This window comes from Cyanistes caeruleus, chromosome 3 (genome assembly GCF_971803275.1).
Source record: "Cyanistes caeruleus chromosome 3, bCyaCae1.hap1.1, whole genome shotgun sequence".
NCBI classification, from domain to species: Eukaryota; Metazoa; Chordata; class Aves; order Passeriformes; family Paridae; genus Cyanistes; species Cyanistes caeruleus.
In genome coordinates this window covers 62942908-62960291 of record NC_141703.1, presented here as the reverse complement: position 1 = coordinate 62960291, position 17384 = coordinate 62942908, and the positions used below count along the sequence as shown (strand labels likewise).

General features: G+C 40.1%; 1 protein-coding gene across 11 annotated transcripts in view; it reads right to left on the bottom strand.

Moving 5' to 3' along the window:
• The window catches only part of RNASEH2B (ribonuclease H2 subunit B), an 88771-nt gene that overhangs the window by 30606 nt on the left and 40781 nt on the right, over positions 1-17384 (bottom strand). For 4 of the 11 annotated variants that reach the window (XM_086881390.1, XM_086881391.1, XM_086881385.1 and 1 more), the window contains exons 1-2: positions 11534-11657; positions 516-587 (exon numbers count right to left, since the gene is read on the bottom strand). In XM_086881390.1, coding sequence (XP_086737516.1) covers positions 516-587; positions 11534-11585 — 124 coding nt within the window. In that variant the 5' untranslated portion in view covers positions 11586-11657. Of the gene's footprint in view, positions 1-416; positions 588-11533; positions 11658-17384 lie in introns of those variants that run through there. The other 7 variants (XM_086881382.1, XM_086881383.1, XM_086881384.1 and 4 more) reach the window with 2 other exon arrangements.

Here is a 17384-nt window from a genome sequence, read left to right as displayed (position 1 = left end):
TCTTTCCAATGTATTTTGAATTCAAAGTGCCTCATACTCTGTTAAGGAGAAAACAGACACCATGACCTAGGCCAGGAAAAGAAAATTAGATTTTAAAATTAAAAGATCCAAAAAATCTTGGTAAGTACAACTGAATCATTTCTTCTAACTCTATTTATTTTATAGCATAAGATGAATGCTAAGAAGCCTATATTTGGATTTAAAAAAAGAGCTTGGACTCAACACCCAATACTGTAAGCTCCCCAAAACTAATGCACTTAAAAATAGAACTTAAATTACACCCCTTTTTTGTGCAGCCAATATTCCTGATGAATAAACAGTTCAACCAATTAAAATTATAAAAGAAATCCTAAATGTTTGCACAGCATTAAACATCTGGCATAACCAGCAGTATTTTTGGCACTTAAGACTTTTACCTATCATCATTATTTCAGCTTTGCGAAATATGAATCTTTTGGTGGTGGAGAATATCAACCAGAATTTTATCAGGCTGATGTCACAGTTCCAGAACTTGCCTGTGCTTGGGTTGCGCAGTTTTGTAAACAAGGGTTCGCTGTCAGGTGTCTTAGGGGGGTCAATAGCAGCCTCTGTAGGGGGAGAGAAGAAAGTTATCAACATGTAAATTGTGAAGTATTTCACATCTGCTTCTCCAAGACATTCAGAATTAATTGGATTGACACTTTTTTGAAAACACACACACATCTGCCTAAAAATTATATGCCTCAGCCCAAATTCATCCTACCTGATCAAGACACTTAAATTATGATTCCAGACTTCCTGGCACTCTCTATCTGTCACAGGAAAGATATGCACCTGGGGATGATTTAGATTTTGAAAACCACTTCCCCCTAGAGAGCCTTCAGGCAAGAGAGCTCCTAAATTTGACATCCCAGTTAAGTAAGATGAACTGATATGCTGCCCTGATTAGTCACAAAGACAATAAGAATGCTTTGGTTAGTTAGGCCAAGCACAATGTGGACACTAAAGAAGTGCAAAAGGTAAAATACATATGGGAAGAAAACTATCCTTTAAAGCTTTCACAAAGTCAGATTATGCAGGAATCAGCCTATTCTAGTTGTTACTTCTGTGGAAAACAAGCACACTTATTTATCTGTTATGTATAAACTTGAAAAATAAAGACTGCATTTCATTCCTTCCACAAGACAAAGAAGCTGAGAGAATGCAGCACCTCTGGTTGAAGCCCCTTACAGTTATTCTTTTTCCTGCATCTTTGAACAAACAGAAAATAAAAAGCAGAGCCACAGAAGTATAATTTTTTCTGTGAAACTGAAAAAAGAAGGAAACAGCTACCACAAGGATGCTGACTCAAGTACAAAAAAACACATGTATAAGTATCCCCAGTTAATTATACTCTAGCCAAGTTCTCTTTGTAGGGAAAGTCTAACTTATATTTATGAAAACAACTTCCCACATCTCAGTAAAGAGCACCATGACAGCATCATCTTTCTTAGCCTGCACACTGCCAGTTCTGCCCCAATTCTTTTCATACAGGCATTCATCAGAGCAAGGAAAATTACTAAAACATTTCACATATAATGAGTATCCAGACCCCAGAGAGTGCACTGACAGAGATCAGGCTGATGTTTGTGTTACGGTGCTGCTGAGGAAAGCAGAGAGGAGCAGTAGAGGCAGACTGCATGATTATTCACAGGAACAGAAATGCCACATTGTCCTTCCCCTTTCAGTAACATCCGGCAGGTTTGGGAAGACGGAGCTGGCACAATTGTTTGGCAAACAGGGAAGTAGAAACAACCAAAAGTACCTGTCCTCCCCCCTGACTGAAAGCCCCAACATATCTGAAAAGGACAAGTGGACTTCTCACACTTGGCTGTTCACAAACACCTCATGGGCAAAAAAAAAATAATAGGTCCAAATAGCTCTCAATCTTCATATCTACTCCTTGTTATTCAGTCGTGTCATCAACAAAAGGCGCCCAGATAAAGACACACGCAGGACACAAAAACCAACTGTGTTTAGTGATAAATGTGTTGGAGGGTAATAATCCTCAGAGATGTTTGGAGAATTTAAACTAATTTTCTTCCCTCCAATACTCAACTGAGTCTTCAGGTGGCTTGAAAAAGGGCTTCAAAAAGTTTCAATATAAGTTGAGAGCTTTTAAAGGAAAAAGTCCGTATTTGCTAGCCAGACTTCCTTTATATGCTGATACATAAACACATGGTTGTCAAGCTACATTTGCCCTGGCAAAGGCGACTTTCCAATTTCTAGAGCTGTGTATATTTCAATTCTTGACCACAGTTTAACATTAGTGTATTTTTTGTTACTTTTTAAAACACTGAAGTGATTAATGATAGTGAAAGAAACACACTGCATGTGTTTACTTTGATGTGTTTCACATGAACATGTTAAAATATACACAGTAAATGTGAGTTTCAAAATTTAAAACAAAAAGCAAAACAAAAAAAACCCCAAAGGAACTTTCAGCGCTCACTTGCTCTGCTTTCTTCATGCATAGATTGATGAACACTGGGAATGAGTCCAGCTGAGCCTGAAGTTGCATCTTGTCAGCGATTAAGTCAACAATCCTTCCTAATTTTTTGCTGTTTTTAATGACATTTGCCTCTTTACTGGGTTGAGATGTTCTCTTCCTAACCTGCTAGTAACACACTGAATTTATCCATCTCCACTAAGCCTAAGGAGCATAACAAACCCATGGGACACAGTGTCCTTTGTCTTCCTCATCAATCCTTTACCTTCCCAACCCAGATAACCACCCTCCTTCATCTGGGCCTGCCCCATGCTATCCCAGGCTCAGCATCCCCTACTCTGCCCCTCTGCCCCTGCCAGGAGCTCCTCCCCATGCAAAGAGCAGCACAGCTCTGCCCACGGAGTTCTTTGGTGCTGCTCAGGCTCCAAGGGGCTCACCACTGCACAGAGGGCAGCAGGGACCAAACCCTAACACACTGTCCGAGTTGCAGGCTGCTGTCCCAGTATCTCATGGCAATGGGATCAGACTCAATATGTCACACTCTCCACACGGCTGCCACGGAAAATAGTTTGCCTGAAGGGACATGCAGACACAAAGGGAGAAGGGAAGGACTGGGAAAAGGCAAAAGCAGTTTCTTTGAGCTTCTTTAACGTTCAGTTTCCTCAAAATGTAGGCAATGTTCCACTCCATTTCCAAGGGCATCTGAAGTATATTTTTGTTATAGATTGGCTTTACTATATGTCAAGTTGGCAGACAAAAAAAAGAGGCAATTGGGAGAATGCCTGCTTGGAAAACTGTATGCAGTATTAATATGGCCTTAAGGGCAAAGAAGGCCCTATTTATCTGAATTTAAATACTTCATGACTAGGAAAATGCTGAGCAAGGGATTTTTGATGTTAGGTGTCCAAACCTAACTTATTTGTGTTCTGGACTTTAGCCAGAAAAGGTAACTGGATTTCTTTAATGCCATTACATTTATCAGTCCTTGTATTTCAGCAAGGATCTCTTACAGCTAAGTAAACACAGACTTCTTAGAGAGCAGTACTATAGCCATTTTCTAGCAAAACTGAGAGCTAAGGTAGGTTGGAATTTTTATTTTATTTTCAACTTTAAGGTTCACCTCCAGATAAGAAATCACCTCCCGGGAAAGAAACAGAAAAAAAAACCCAAAAAACATTACAGGAAGAGCTGTTTTGTTAAATTCTAAAGGAAAACATCAGATGATCGCCACCATGCTTAATATAACAGTTCCTATAACTCAGCCCTGAGAAACTTGTTCCTCTACAAGAATACTTTGGGGACAGAGGTAAGACCTTTCTGCCCAGTACACTCTCTACCAACAGTGACTCACAGTCAGGTCAGCTTATTAACACGTGTCATTACAGTGATTTTCTCCTAGGACAACATACACTACAATGATATAAAAAACTGATAGAAGGGTACAATCAATCCTGTCTCAAGGAGGCATCTCAGCCAGCATGTCACTCTTTAAACTGCCTGGGAAGACAGAAGGCAGACACTTCCAGGAGGCAGCTGAAGAAAAGGAGAAAAGATTATTGTTTTTCATGGAGGTCAGACATATAACCAGGCAAATTCTATAAAATACATCCACACAATGAAGTGAAAATGAACCAGCTTTCAAAGGATTTCTGGCAATAATTTCTTCCACAATGGATAGATATGAGGCACTAATGAATCTAGTCATTAAAACAAAAAAGCCTTACCTGGTACAGCAACATAAATAAATTGAAAAACAACGTAAAACTCTCACTAAGAGCTATGAAACTGTTATGGATGATGCAAAGTCTATTCACCTTCTTTTTTAAAAAAATGCTTATAGAACACTATATATGACAGACTAATACCAAGTTACATGGAATTCCTATGCAAAAAGCTGCCAGCCAAGCAAGCAAAAGGGCTGTAAATATCTGTCAAATGTGTAAGAGGAAAAAACCCTCTGAGAGCACGAATTTCCCAACCACTACCACCCTGCAAAGAAAAAGGACTATTTAAGTCTGGAAATATAAAGTTAAGATTTCATTTAAAAACAGATATTAAACCATACGTCACCTACACAAGTCTTTTCCATTCCCTTCTTAACTTCTAAGTGTGCATGAAAGGTGTGTCAGATGGAGACATTATGATGGAGCCCATTAAATAGACATTTTATGGAAGACTTTAAACTATGTAGCCTAAGGGTACAGATAGGTTAGATCTAATAAACATTTTATTTGTGTTCTTTTAAGAATCTCAACCCTCAAGAAAATGGCTTTAATTCAGTGTCCATGTCCTTTGTTGCACAGCATGCCCTAAAAAAAGCCCAGTGAAAAATAATTGATAAATCCAATACTTTGTATCACCCAAATTTTTGGTAATTTTTCTAAGTTACAAGGTAATTAACTGCAAGCTTAATAAATGAATTCAGGTATGTACAGACTGAGGATACAGTTTCATAAATGGCTTCAAATGACCAAACATCACAGGTCATAGAAAAGTGCACAGAAAAGTTCTGGGGTCCCCAACTTGGTTCCCTTCTTATTTTGCATGTCTGCTGTTTTTTTCCACCAAAACTAGCAATTTCATGGCCCCACAGGAAGTCAGCTCACTTCACTCATCCAGCTGAGAAGTAACTGGCCACAATGAAGAAGTAAACAACTTTCAATCCTATCAGTAAGCTCACTGGAACAAGAGGCAGAACCCACGGCAGGAGCAAGATGGTGTAGAATATATCCTACTCCACATGTGACACAGGTGTCTGACCAGTGCACATGAATTACAAAACCAGATCATATATGAATTTACAGAGTTGGAAATCAGGAGATGAGCCACAGATCTACACTGTTGCTTCCTTGGCTCACAGTACTCAGGGGAGCACTGAACAGAACACAGCTCGATTCACCTCTGCAAACAGCCAATATTTTGCAGGTGCTTACAGAGAGGGTATGGGTTTGTACTTGCTCACACTTTATTTTTGAAAATAATCTTAGCTGTTATTCAGTTATATAAACTTGATGTTACCTCACCACCTTACTCCTTCTTTGACTGTACATAGTACTCGCTTCAGTACGGGGACTTTTGCCATAACTATTGTGAAAGAGAATGATTATCAGTTTGGTAATCATGACATTTATTATTTGGTGCCCCAAGGAAACACTGTTCAGTGTGACATAATTTAGAACATTCTGCAATAAAACACAGTATCTAAAATGGCACCGTTTTCTATCTTGACCACAATTTCAAAAAGAAATGCGACTTGACAGTTTGAATGGTCTTTTGCTCTGGGACACAGCTGGGCAGTACAGCTAAATTTTAAGACGTAAGCCTGAGAGCATCTTTTGGCTTCCCCTTATGCTGGCACAATTCACTTCTTAGCCAAAAAAAACCATGTTCATGGACTCACTAGCAGCAATGGACGGTACTAATTCATCCATTACTGAAGTCTAGATGCTTGGCAGAACGTGCAGAGTTTCAGCTGAATAAAGGGGAGGTCACTCTTGAGAAGTTCAAGAACTGGTTATCACTTGAAAGGATAAAAACTACAGACTTCCCTTCTCAATATTTATAGGGTCAGCACTGGTGCAGCTGCATTACTGGCTGAATCAGCCCTATTCCCATATGCAGAGAGGCCTAAGTTGGCATAAGTTGGTCTCTTCCAAGCCAGATGGCAGAAAGCAGAAGTGGGAGATGGTGTTACACATTAAAACATCTCTTTTCAGTTATTTTATTTGCTATGCTTCCTTCTGGCTCCTTAGCTTGCCAGTTATATCTGCTTTATTCACAGCAGAGCTCAGTATGCCTTTTAGGAGATGACATGTAAAAAAAAGTGCAAATTACCTGCAGGCAAAAGGCTTTGTTCAGGAGATGCAAATGCCAGTTTAGGGGGAGGTTTAGTAAAATATGCCCACAGAGAGCTAACTTCTAAAATAAGGATGTTCACACCCCCCTTATTAAAAAGGTAGATAAATATGTGCACATATTTCATATAGGCTTTCTGATGTTTTGACTCAGCTGTTAAAAAAAATACACATTTGTTTATTGCAAGCATTATTTCCAAGTTCTTTACCTAGATTATTCTGGAAAGTATTAATGTTCAATTATTCTGCTCAATTTTGACCCTCACTACAATTTTTTATTCAAGCACTCTAACACCCCAGCAGTGTGATCTATTTTGTAGCAGATAAATTTAATTTTTTTTAAACACTAAATGAAAGTTTGTATCAAAGTGCAAGGATGGAAAAAAAAAAATATGCAAAACCTGTCTACTTCTGTTTTTAAAGCAAACTACTTTCACAAATTAAGTATTCTACAGCTTCTTTGGCTATGATACCTTCTCTCACTATGACCCAAAATTTTAAACTCAAATACTTCCTCGGTTACTGCATGGAGACAAAAGTTCCTTAGTCTCAACTGAAAGGATGGAGGATTAATTTAATGCGTGCTGATGCCCCATGGTTTGGCATCACAGTCCATTTATTTCTGCCTCCATTTGACTTTTGGCATATACGAGATTTGTTCAAACAATTTGCCAAGTCTAATGTGAAACTGCTCCTTTTATTTTTGAATAAGTAATTCCTAAAAATAATAGGATTGTTAAATTTCCCTCCCCCATTGCAACCCTTCCAGTTCTATTCATATGGCAGTTCCCATAAAACAATAAAAGAGCTAATCAATTTACTGTTTAAGAAAACAGCAGACTGAAAAAATGTGCTCAGCTAAACTTGTCTAGCTCAGAAAAATAAAGGTTAAGAATAATTTTCAGCACGCAGCTAACCCCTACTTATTTTCCTAACACAGACAAAGGCAGAACATATTAAATACATCAGTCTTAACTTTCGGTGTAGAATGGAACACCAGACTTAGAAAACTGCCTTCAATTCCTGACCTCTTTGCTAAAACCAGTGAAGGATATAAATAGTTCCAGTTCTGACATAACACCTATCCTTGAGGAATACAGAAAAAGAGACTGTCCTTCACACCAGTCCTGTTGGTGTGAAGCAGCTAGCATGATTTTGGTAAGACCTGTTTGAAGCCATTACATAAGAATGTTTGTTACACAGAGCCCAGATCACATCTATGTCAGACACAGTGACTTTACTACAGTATTTGAGAGATTTCCAATGTTCTGCCTTTAGATTTAGACAGCCCTAAAATTAAAAATCTTTTGCCTTAGATAGCCCTAAAATACTGCTGGGTCTCAGCAGTACTTCTCAGTCTAGAAAATAACTTCTAGCTCTTCTAATCTCTAGATTTTCAGAGAACACATAAAAAAATGGTATTTCCATGGGCCCAGCTCAAAAGGCAGGTAGAAATTTCCTACAAACACATTAAAAAGTAGCAGGATTTTTAATTTTTTTTTTTTTTTTTTTAAAGTACATGGATACTCTGTAAATACAGCAGAATCTGTTCCATTAAAGTACATCATTAGTAACTTTGTAGCCGTGAGAGAGCCATGTTTAATCCCCAGGAGCTACTACTTTTCTCTTGTACCTGTTCAGTAGGTAGACCAACAAGAGAAAGGCAGTACAGGAATTTCTACATTCTCCGGGATAAAGACTTTGGATACATGGGTAATGTAACAGCCTTGATTATCCAATGACCACTAGAAATGCAGGAAAGCACTATCTGGAAACTTAGCCATCTGCCAATGAAGCCCGTGTGGTCCTTCAGGACTCGTTAGCACTTTGGTGTCTCTGTACCATGATTCCTCCAGAACTCCAGATTCGGGAGGTCTTCTTAACCATCGACGTCAACTACTCTGCACAAAGCAAGCTCAGATCCAGATTTCCAGCCAAGCTAATAAAATCCCCTGGAACATGGAGCACAGCACAGAAACACCCAAGTGGGTCTACACAGAGCCAGCTTGGTCCACCAGGACTTATTAGTTCAGACACTGTCTGAAAGCAGCTGCACTGCAAAGCTGGTTCTGGAAACAGCAGAGATGTGTTAACATGGCACAGCACTTGAACTAATAAACTGCTAGCTCTGAGCTGAGCCTGCCCCAGGCTAAATCTGGTGCTTGTATATCCACTGTGCAGTTACTGTTTCAAACCCAGCATGCACAGCTCTACTGCTACCAGCACGACCAAGTTTTCTGTCCTTTCACCTTCCTCCACAACCAATCCCTCCACCTACTGTTTGTTCACTCTTTTCTCCTGGCCACTCACATCCATTCCTCAGCTTTTCACTATACATCCCCAATAAGGCTGCAGAATGTGTATCAGCAGCTTCCAGCCTTTCTGGAGTGAGTGACATGCTTACCACCCGCTTCTCATCCTGCCTGAACAGCACAGCACTTCCTAACTCCTCTCCCACCACTTCCCTCTTTGTCCTGTCCTTGGTGGTTCAATCCCTAACCAAGGAACCACTACACTTATAAAAAGAAAACAAAAATATGATTGTATTTCCATGTCAAACTGTCCTGTCTTTATGGAAAAAAAAAAAAAAAAAAAAAAAAAAAAAAAAAAAAGCAAGTATCAACAGAAACACAAGACCTCTCACAAGGCCAAGGGCAAGCTTGGTAAATGTGTACATAAGAAATACCCTTTTATCTAAAGGTAAAATTTGATATCTCACCCTGAAGTTGCTTAGCAGTCAGCTCAGATATTACAGTTATGACTGAGGCTCTCCCTTTCCTACTTGGACTTCCCTTTGTGAGATTCTCCCGTGCCATACAGCCCGAGTGCCTTGGTGTGGCAGAAGGGCTGGTGAGGGCAAAGACTGCCACAGTCAGCCCTGCTTCCCCTCCCCACCTTCACCCTTCTCTACAAACCATGCAAAGTAACTGCTGAGCATATGGTTTGTAGCTCTGTCCTGTGATGTGCAGGCATGAGAGGACCACTAACTACCAAACTTTTACAGTACTGGAAACATGACAGAATTAATCACTTGCTACAGAAAGTGACAGGCTGTCCCTCTAAAAACAGTTCACACCACTGGTAAGAAATCCACTCTGACTGCATTCCTCTAGCCAGAATCATGACTTCAACAAAGAACATGCGCAGTTCTACCTGACAGAAGAGATTCCTTGTTTCTGAACTGTTTCCAGAACACTGAAACCAATATAAAAACTATGAAACAGAAATAAAACTAAAATTTGTCTCCTCAGTCATCACACATGCTCTGAATGGCAGAGCAGCAATTTATTGCCCGTGCAATGTAACAGCATATAAATGTGTACTTAAAGAAGGAAATCAGTATTAATTTCATAACCTTCAATACCAAAGCAGACAAGCTTTTTTTGGTAGACTCAGGAACAAATCCTGTACTTATTTGCACCGGTTGGTTTTATGTATGTGTGCATCATTATGCCATACAGGTATTATGAAGACAGAGATTGTCATATGAATAGAATTTTACTGTCAAAGGATATTTTTGTTCTAAATCCAGCTGCAACCATCTTAATTACAGAAAATAATCAGGTTTTCCTACTACACATTGTCTGCTGAGCAGACAATGAAAAATTTCTGAGATTCATTCAACAGAGCAGTTATGAAATGCAAAATTCTGAAAAGTGTTAACACAGGAACTTAATAAAGCTTTTCTGAAAATAATGCTGAAACAAAACTAAAATCATGAAATGTTTTGTTTGGTTGGCAAGTCTCATCAGCTGTGGAGTTCTGAATTTATCAGCCACAGACTTTTTAAGAAAATCACTATGTGCTTTGAAGTTCAACTAAGGCTTAATAAACTTTCTTACAGGTCTGGAGTACTATATAAATTTTGTCAGAGCTGTGCTGGCATAGCTGGTAATACAAACTGTCTGGCTTCATGAAAGTTACAAGCTCTGGCTCCAATCCTGCAAACACTTACTGAAGAATTTAACTTACTGCACAGAACTGACTACTCATGCATAAGCTAAGCATATTTGTAAATATTTGCACAGTATGGACATCTGTTGGCATAGCCAGTCATCTGATACAAGATTCAGCTTTAAATCCTAGTCTGCGTAGAGTCAATATTAAAAAAAGGAATTCCTCACTTTATAAATTCCTTTCTTAGGCATCAAGCATGTCATATACCACAGGGTGGAACCAAAAAGTTAAAACTAGAGGAAGAGAGGAATCAGTGAAATCATAACAACTGGATCTGTTTCCTATGTAACTAGAGAAACTTGGTTTCTTATGGGCACAACTCATTGATTGAGCTCCTGCCTTATTTTCAACTTTTGCTGAACGAAGCTCTTGCTATACCTTTCCTTTAGTGGTGCTATTTACAGCGTTTCTCACATCATCACAGGCAAAGCTCAGAAAATTACTCCAAAGAACTCCTCCTTTTTATCAGGTTTGGTTATTAATGCTTTTCAGTTATGGGTAAGCTAAGAAACACAGTACAAAGTTGGCCCACAGCAAATCGTGGAAGTTGCATTTCCTTAAAAACCAAACTAGAAAAAGACAGTAATGTCTCCTTTCTCTTATGTTTTGGCATTTGAACAGGTCCTGTTTCACGCATCAATAGCAAAACATTTTGCGATGTTTGCTTACAGCTGGTACTAGGCAGAAATACATGTAAAGGAGAAAAAGCATCCTCCCACTGATTCAGAGCAGCATTGGAGAGAGAAAGCCTCCACAGCACAGTGGATATCTCAACTGCAGAGCTGCCATGTGGAGCTCTGCTGCTTCAGAATAAAGAGCTGAGATCTCCCTCTGGCCTAGTTCTGAAGTCTGTTTGACAGCTGTGGCCTAGGGCACTAAACAGTTTCCTTCAAAAAATACAGGAAGGGACTGAGGGGATGGAGGCCAGGCGGGCCGCCAGCTCCGGGGAGGGGACAGCGAGACCCCACCAGGGACATGGGTGGCAAGAGCCCTTGGCAAAGCCCTAATGACACGCGTAAATTAAACGCACTGATCCAGCGCGGGAAACGGGATCCCCGGAGAGGGGAGGGCGGGTGCCGTGCGGGGTCTCGCTCGAGGCCGTGTCCCAAAGCGGCCTCAGCACACCGGGCCGGGGCCGGGGCACGCAGCAGCCCCGCCACCTGCCCCGGTCCCCGGGGACGAGCGCCCGCCTCCTGCCCCACCGGCCTGCGGGGCGGCAGAGCCGCCCGTCCGCGGAGCGACCCCGCCGGGTTACCTGGGGCAATGAGCACCCACTGCGCGGGCTGCCCGCTCCGTGCGCCCCGCATGCTCCCAGCGCCCCGCGATCCCGCCGCTCCCGCTCCCGCCGCGGCAACATGGCGGGCGGGGCGGGCCGGGAAGGGGCCGGGCGGCAGCGGGGCGCGGCCATGGCTCGGCCCGCTCCGCCTCTTCCTCTGCCCGGAAAGCAGCGAGCGGGCGGCAGCTGCGCCTCTCCTCTCCCCCGCCCCGACGGGCGAAGGGAGCGCCCGGGCTCCGAAGGAGCGACACAAGTCACAGGGTCCGCAGGCCATCAGAAAGTTGTATTACTGAATTGCACACTTAACGTGGAAGTAGTTTTGTTTAGTCCTTGACCTACTGTGTAAGCACACGGCGGTGGGTTTGGATATAGCGGTAGGGCGAATGGGAAGAGAGAAAGTAAGAGGTGAGTTAAAGGGGGGCAGAGAGAAAGAGAGAGAGGAAGAAAAAGGAAAGGAGAGGGGAAAAGAGATCACCACTCCTGATTGCAGCATTGATCCAGCTCATGGCCCTAGGGGCCGCTGCCCAGGCTTGGGAGGGGCACCTTTTTATGGGTAGGTTTTCTCCACCCTGAAAACAGGTTTCTCACTTTCCATGTAAGTTAGTTACCAAGTGCAGTCCGACCTTTCAGATCTTTCTGGAAATGGGTCGTGGGGCTTGAGTGGGCTTGATACTTCTTTAAAATCCATGCCTGCTTCCTGGCTTCATCATTCCCGTGCCTAAACTGTACTGGGTTATGTTTATCTCCAGGAACGAGAACAAGTGTGTTTGTCCGGGAAAAGTGCTGCCCTACCTCTGCATGGTCCCCTTCCCCAGCCACGTCTTGTTCTATCTCATGGCATGTAGCAGTTTGTTCTTTCTAACAGTGCAACAGGCCTTGACACAAACGGTGCAAACTGAAGGAAACTCCATTTAAACATAAGAAAAGGTGTCTTTAGTGGAACAGGTTGTCCTGAATGACCGTGGCATCTCTATCAGTGGAGGTATTAAAAATCAGGCTGGGTATTGCTCTGGGCCGCCACTGTAGCTGACCAAGCCCTGAGGAATAAACCCTCTTCAGAGATGCCTGCCAGCCCTGGCCACTCAATGGAACCTCAGTCCTACGAGGCTGGTCAAGGGCAGAGCCACAGTTCTCTCACAGCTGTCATCCTACCCAGTGTACAACATGGTAAATCCTGGTAAATAGGATCTTTACCTCCAGATTGCACCGAGGAGCCATAGCCACAGCACAAAATGCGTATTTTCACGCACGTGTATGTACAATGTGTACGTAAACTTTACCCACACAAGACTGGATTGATGGCCACCTTCCCAGAGATTTAGGAATAAATATTATGTTATCAAAAGTACTAAAGTATACATATCAATTGTAAATCTCAGAGATATGAAATCAATACTAAAAACATACATCTATTCCCCAAAACAGAGCAGAACCAACCCAGGCCAGCATATGCAAAGCAGCTGAGCTGATGTAAGGCTGAAAAAATAATTTCCTGAAGTTTGAGCATATACCTTCATCACTGAGATTACATTAATCTAAATTTGTTTTATTTTAATTTTTCTGACTTTTTTTCCACTGATTGAAGTAAGGCAAGATTTAAATTCCAAAGACCATGTGTTTTGAAGTCCCCAGGGAAATCACTTCCTCTCAGAGTGATTGCAATTTGCTGTGGTATATGCTTGGATTGCACCATTCACTGATGGGTCTTGTAAAACTGTGCTCACTACTTGTGTTAGCAAAGAGAGAAAGAAGCTCATCAGTTGTGCTGTCATCTGCACAATACTTCTGGAAGAGCAGAATAGAGTTGATTGCTGTTTGAAACCTTCCTAGAAGTAAAGCCTTCCATGTGGAGAAAAGGGTTCTCCATAAGATTTTCCTTCTAGTCCTGAAAATGACAAGTCTTAGCATGTTGTACACCACTGAGTTTAACAAAGCTCTGGAAAAGCCAGGAATCCAAGTTGCAAGCCTCCAGATGCAGCATGTGTCAGGATCAAGTCTAGAAGCATAAGCTGCAGTTGTTCCAGAGCTCCTATCTCCTCCCTGACTGTAGCGTCTGGTGGAAATGTAGCAAACATTGTACATTTACAAAACTGACTTATTAAGCTCACATATTTCAAAGCACCAATCGATCCTTATTTAGGCACCTGGTAAGCAAACTAATTTTCAGAGGTGCTGAGTACTCCTACCATCAACTGAGCTGAATGGACATTTCAGCTGTTCATTTCTTTTGATTTATGAGCAAATCCCACAATCTCTAGATGTATATTGGCCCTGGGATCTATAATGTCCTTTTCCAGGAACTTTCAGATAGAAATGTTTTTCTCAGATACTTTGAAATGTCTCAAACGGAAATTCTCAAATAAGCCTGGACAAGGCTCTAGAATGACATCAGTTTTGGAATAAAAATTATCCAGTAATTTATACATATTAAATATTTAAAACTTTCTGTTGTTACTCATGCACACTCGATATATGCTGTTCCCCTTTATAAACAGAGGATATACTATATCATTATAAGCAAAAGATAAACTAATTAGGGATTTCAGTCAAAAGCTGATGATACTAGAATCTTACTTGCTTAAGAATTAAACACTTTACCTTCAGTCTTGCCAACACATTTAAACTGTAGTAGTGTCTCCCTGAAAGAAAATGCTGACGTTTAAAACACTAGGCTGATCTCAACTGCTGCAGTGATATCATTTTAAATACTCAAATCTTAATTTCATGCACATGGGTATTCTCATTTGGGTCCATATGACTCATTAAGTCCAGAAAGTTAAATGCATCCAATATGGGACTAGCCCTAGCCGAATCTGAGGACAATTATTTTCCACATTTCAGAGCCATTTGATTTGCATTCAGACTTCACCTGCATGTTGTCTGTTCATTCATTTCTGCTAGGCCTGCTTCTTATAATGCAAATATTTGTGCAAATGCAAGCATCCCTTTTTGCCAAACAAAAATTACTTACTTTTGGTGCCAAAGAAACGCTACCTCTTGTCCACCTTCAGCTGCGGAATTTACTCCTTCCTCCTCCCGTACACCAGCTTTAAGTGAAGGCAGTTTTAAACTTTGCTCAGAGCAAGAAACAAAAGACTGTGTAGAAAGAAGTGTGATTCATTTTTGAGTAAAGGCTGTTGTTTAAAAGGCAAAAAATATTTCCACATGATTTTGTTTCATTTTACACTGTTTCAACAAATATGGGTCAGGTTTATCTACTTTATGCTTCAGTGGTTCAAGCATTTACATGCATAGCTTTAAATCCATTGCTCTGCACGTTTAAGGGCCACCTGTATGTAGGGATGCAAGGGTTATATTTAACCCCAGTAAATGGCTTAGTGATAAATGGAACTTTAGCTCATGTACCATGATAATTATGGTTCATTTTAAGTTATCTGGTTTAAAATACTGTTCTGAGTTAATCACAGGCCAAATTATTGCTTTGTTTGGTTTTATTCAAAACAAAGCATGCGTGGCATTGAAAAAAATTGAAAATATGGAGGCCAGACACAGAGATGGCATTGACCTGAAAGAACACACACCGGCATTGCAAACCTATAAATCATTTGAATTTCTAACTAAAACTTCAAGTCAATCCATCAAGCTAGAAAAGAATTATTTTAAATAGCTCTTCATGACAGCATTTGTCTAAGCAAGCATTTCTCTTATTGAAAATAGTCCATTTTAAGGAAAATAACAGTGTTCATTTAAAGGCACTCAAGCAATGGTGAAAAATATTCTAACCTGCTCTGAGGAGAAATCACTTCATCCTTTGCACTAAACAAGGTTGCATCACCTTGTGCACCTACAGGTAACAATTATAATTTTTGGCCTTAATAGAAATAACCTGTTGAGTTCCAAAGTTTGCCAGTATGTCAGGTCAAATGGCATTAAGAGAGAGAAAAGGAAGAAAGCAGAATTAGATAGGAAAATGTAGGCACACCCACAGAAACCATGGGATTCATATTGCCTAATTTTATACAGATTATATAGTGTCTTTTTATGCTAAATGGAGAGAAACAGAATAGCATCCATCTGGCCTACTTCATAAGTTTATGTCAGAGTTAGCCCACCTATCTAGAGGAAGATATACAAATTGAAGATACCTCAGAAAAAAAGTTAAGAACTTTTCCCCACTACTTTTTTTTTTTTTTTTTTTTTTTTTTTGTCTGTACTGGGACAGGCCACAGTTTACATACAGTTGTGATCATTGTTATAATTCTCCCTTTCTTCCTGTTTTTGGTGCATCCATCACACCCTAGGATGGATGAGGACCTTATTGTAGGGTTAGCACAAGCAGATATTTATTGACACAAGTATGCTGGATCTAAGAAATCTTATTGTTCCTCTCTTTAATCAGCTAGAAAAGTCACTTATTGGAGGTGTGTTGCTATAGCAAGCAGACCTTGGTCTGTTTATAGAAGCTGCTCAGAATGATGTATACTGTTTAGAGAAAAAAGTAGAATGAGTATACAGATTGTGAGCTGGCTTGAAATGAACAGTAGCAACACTTTAATGTGCTTGATACATTTATCCACAGCAGTAAGTTACTTCAAAATATCCTCATTATGACTCAGACATAATGCCATAATACCATATGACTGTTAAAAAAACCCAAAACACACACACACAAAATCCAAACCATAAACAATACCCCTCCCCAAAACCCAACCAATCAACAACAAAACAAAAAAAAAACCCACCCAAAAAAAACCCCCAAAAAACAAACCAACCAACCAACCAACCAACCAACCAACCAACACCTACAAAGCCCCTGAAATATTTTTTTCCTAAATGCCAAACGTATGAGACTTTTCTAATATTTTCAGATTAAAAGTTGTTGCATCAAAAGCATTACAGCAGATATTATAATGACGCCTTCCTTTACTGTTTATTTCAACAAATTTCTCAGCCCCATTAGGACATTCTCAGAAAGCAAATGCTCACTTGAAAAGCAGAACATGAATAAAAGCTATGAAACAAACTGTTCAGGTTGATATGAAAGAAGGTAACACTTAAGATTGAATGTTACAGTGAACCTCATAAGTGCTGTGTGATGGCATTATTACTTTTATTTTTGCTCTGTTATCGTTGTTGTTGTTGCTATTATTATTAGCCAAAAGTACTTTGACAGTCTTGATGCTGCAGTTTTCCTTCCAGAGTATCAATGATTAGAAATGTCATATCTTCAAGGTAAAAAAATGTTAACAATACCTTTCTACCACAGTTTATACACAAGGATAGATACACTGTACGTGTATATGTGTATACTGACACAACCATTTAAATATGTATATATATCTTCCATATAAAATATGTATATGCATATGTTTGTCCATTGTTCTATTGAGGCTTCATTCCTTTGATACTGAGGAAGAGAAGTCTAAATTTTTCAGACATTTGTGAGAATACTGTTTATCTTAGAGTATTCTAGTGTATCCTAAAGTACTATTAATCCTAGGATACTATCCATATATCCATTCAGAAAATGCCACTTATTCTTCTCCTCAAACATCTTTAAGCATACATAATTTCTGTTGATCTGTGGTGTTCTTATTTCTTCACTTTGAGGAATTCTCTCTGAACAACCACTGGATGATTAACAGTTTTATTTGTGCTATTTTCCCCTCCCTGCTGTATACTAACAGCAATTCTATTATTAAAGCAACATATGCATAATTCTTTTATCCAGCAACAACTAAGACAGCATTAAAGAGGTCCCTTATGGTTAATTAAGAAACCTAAAATGGTTAACTTCTGATTTCAGACATACAAGTCTAAACCAACATGCTTATGCTCTTGTAGAAAACCCACCAGGTGGAATCTCAAA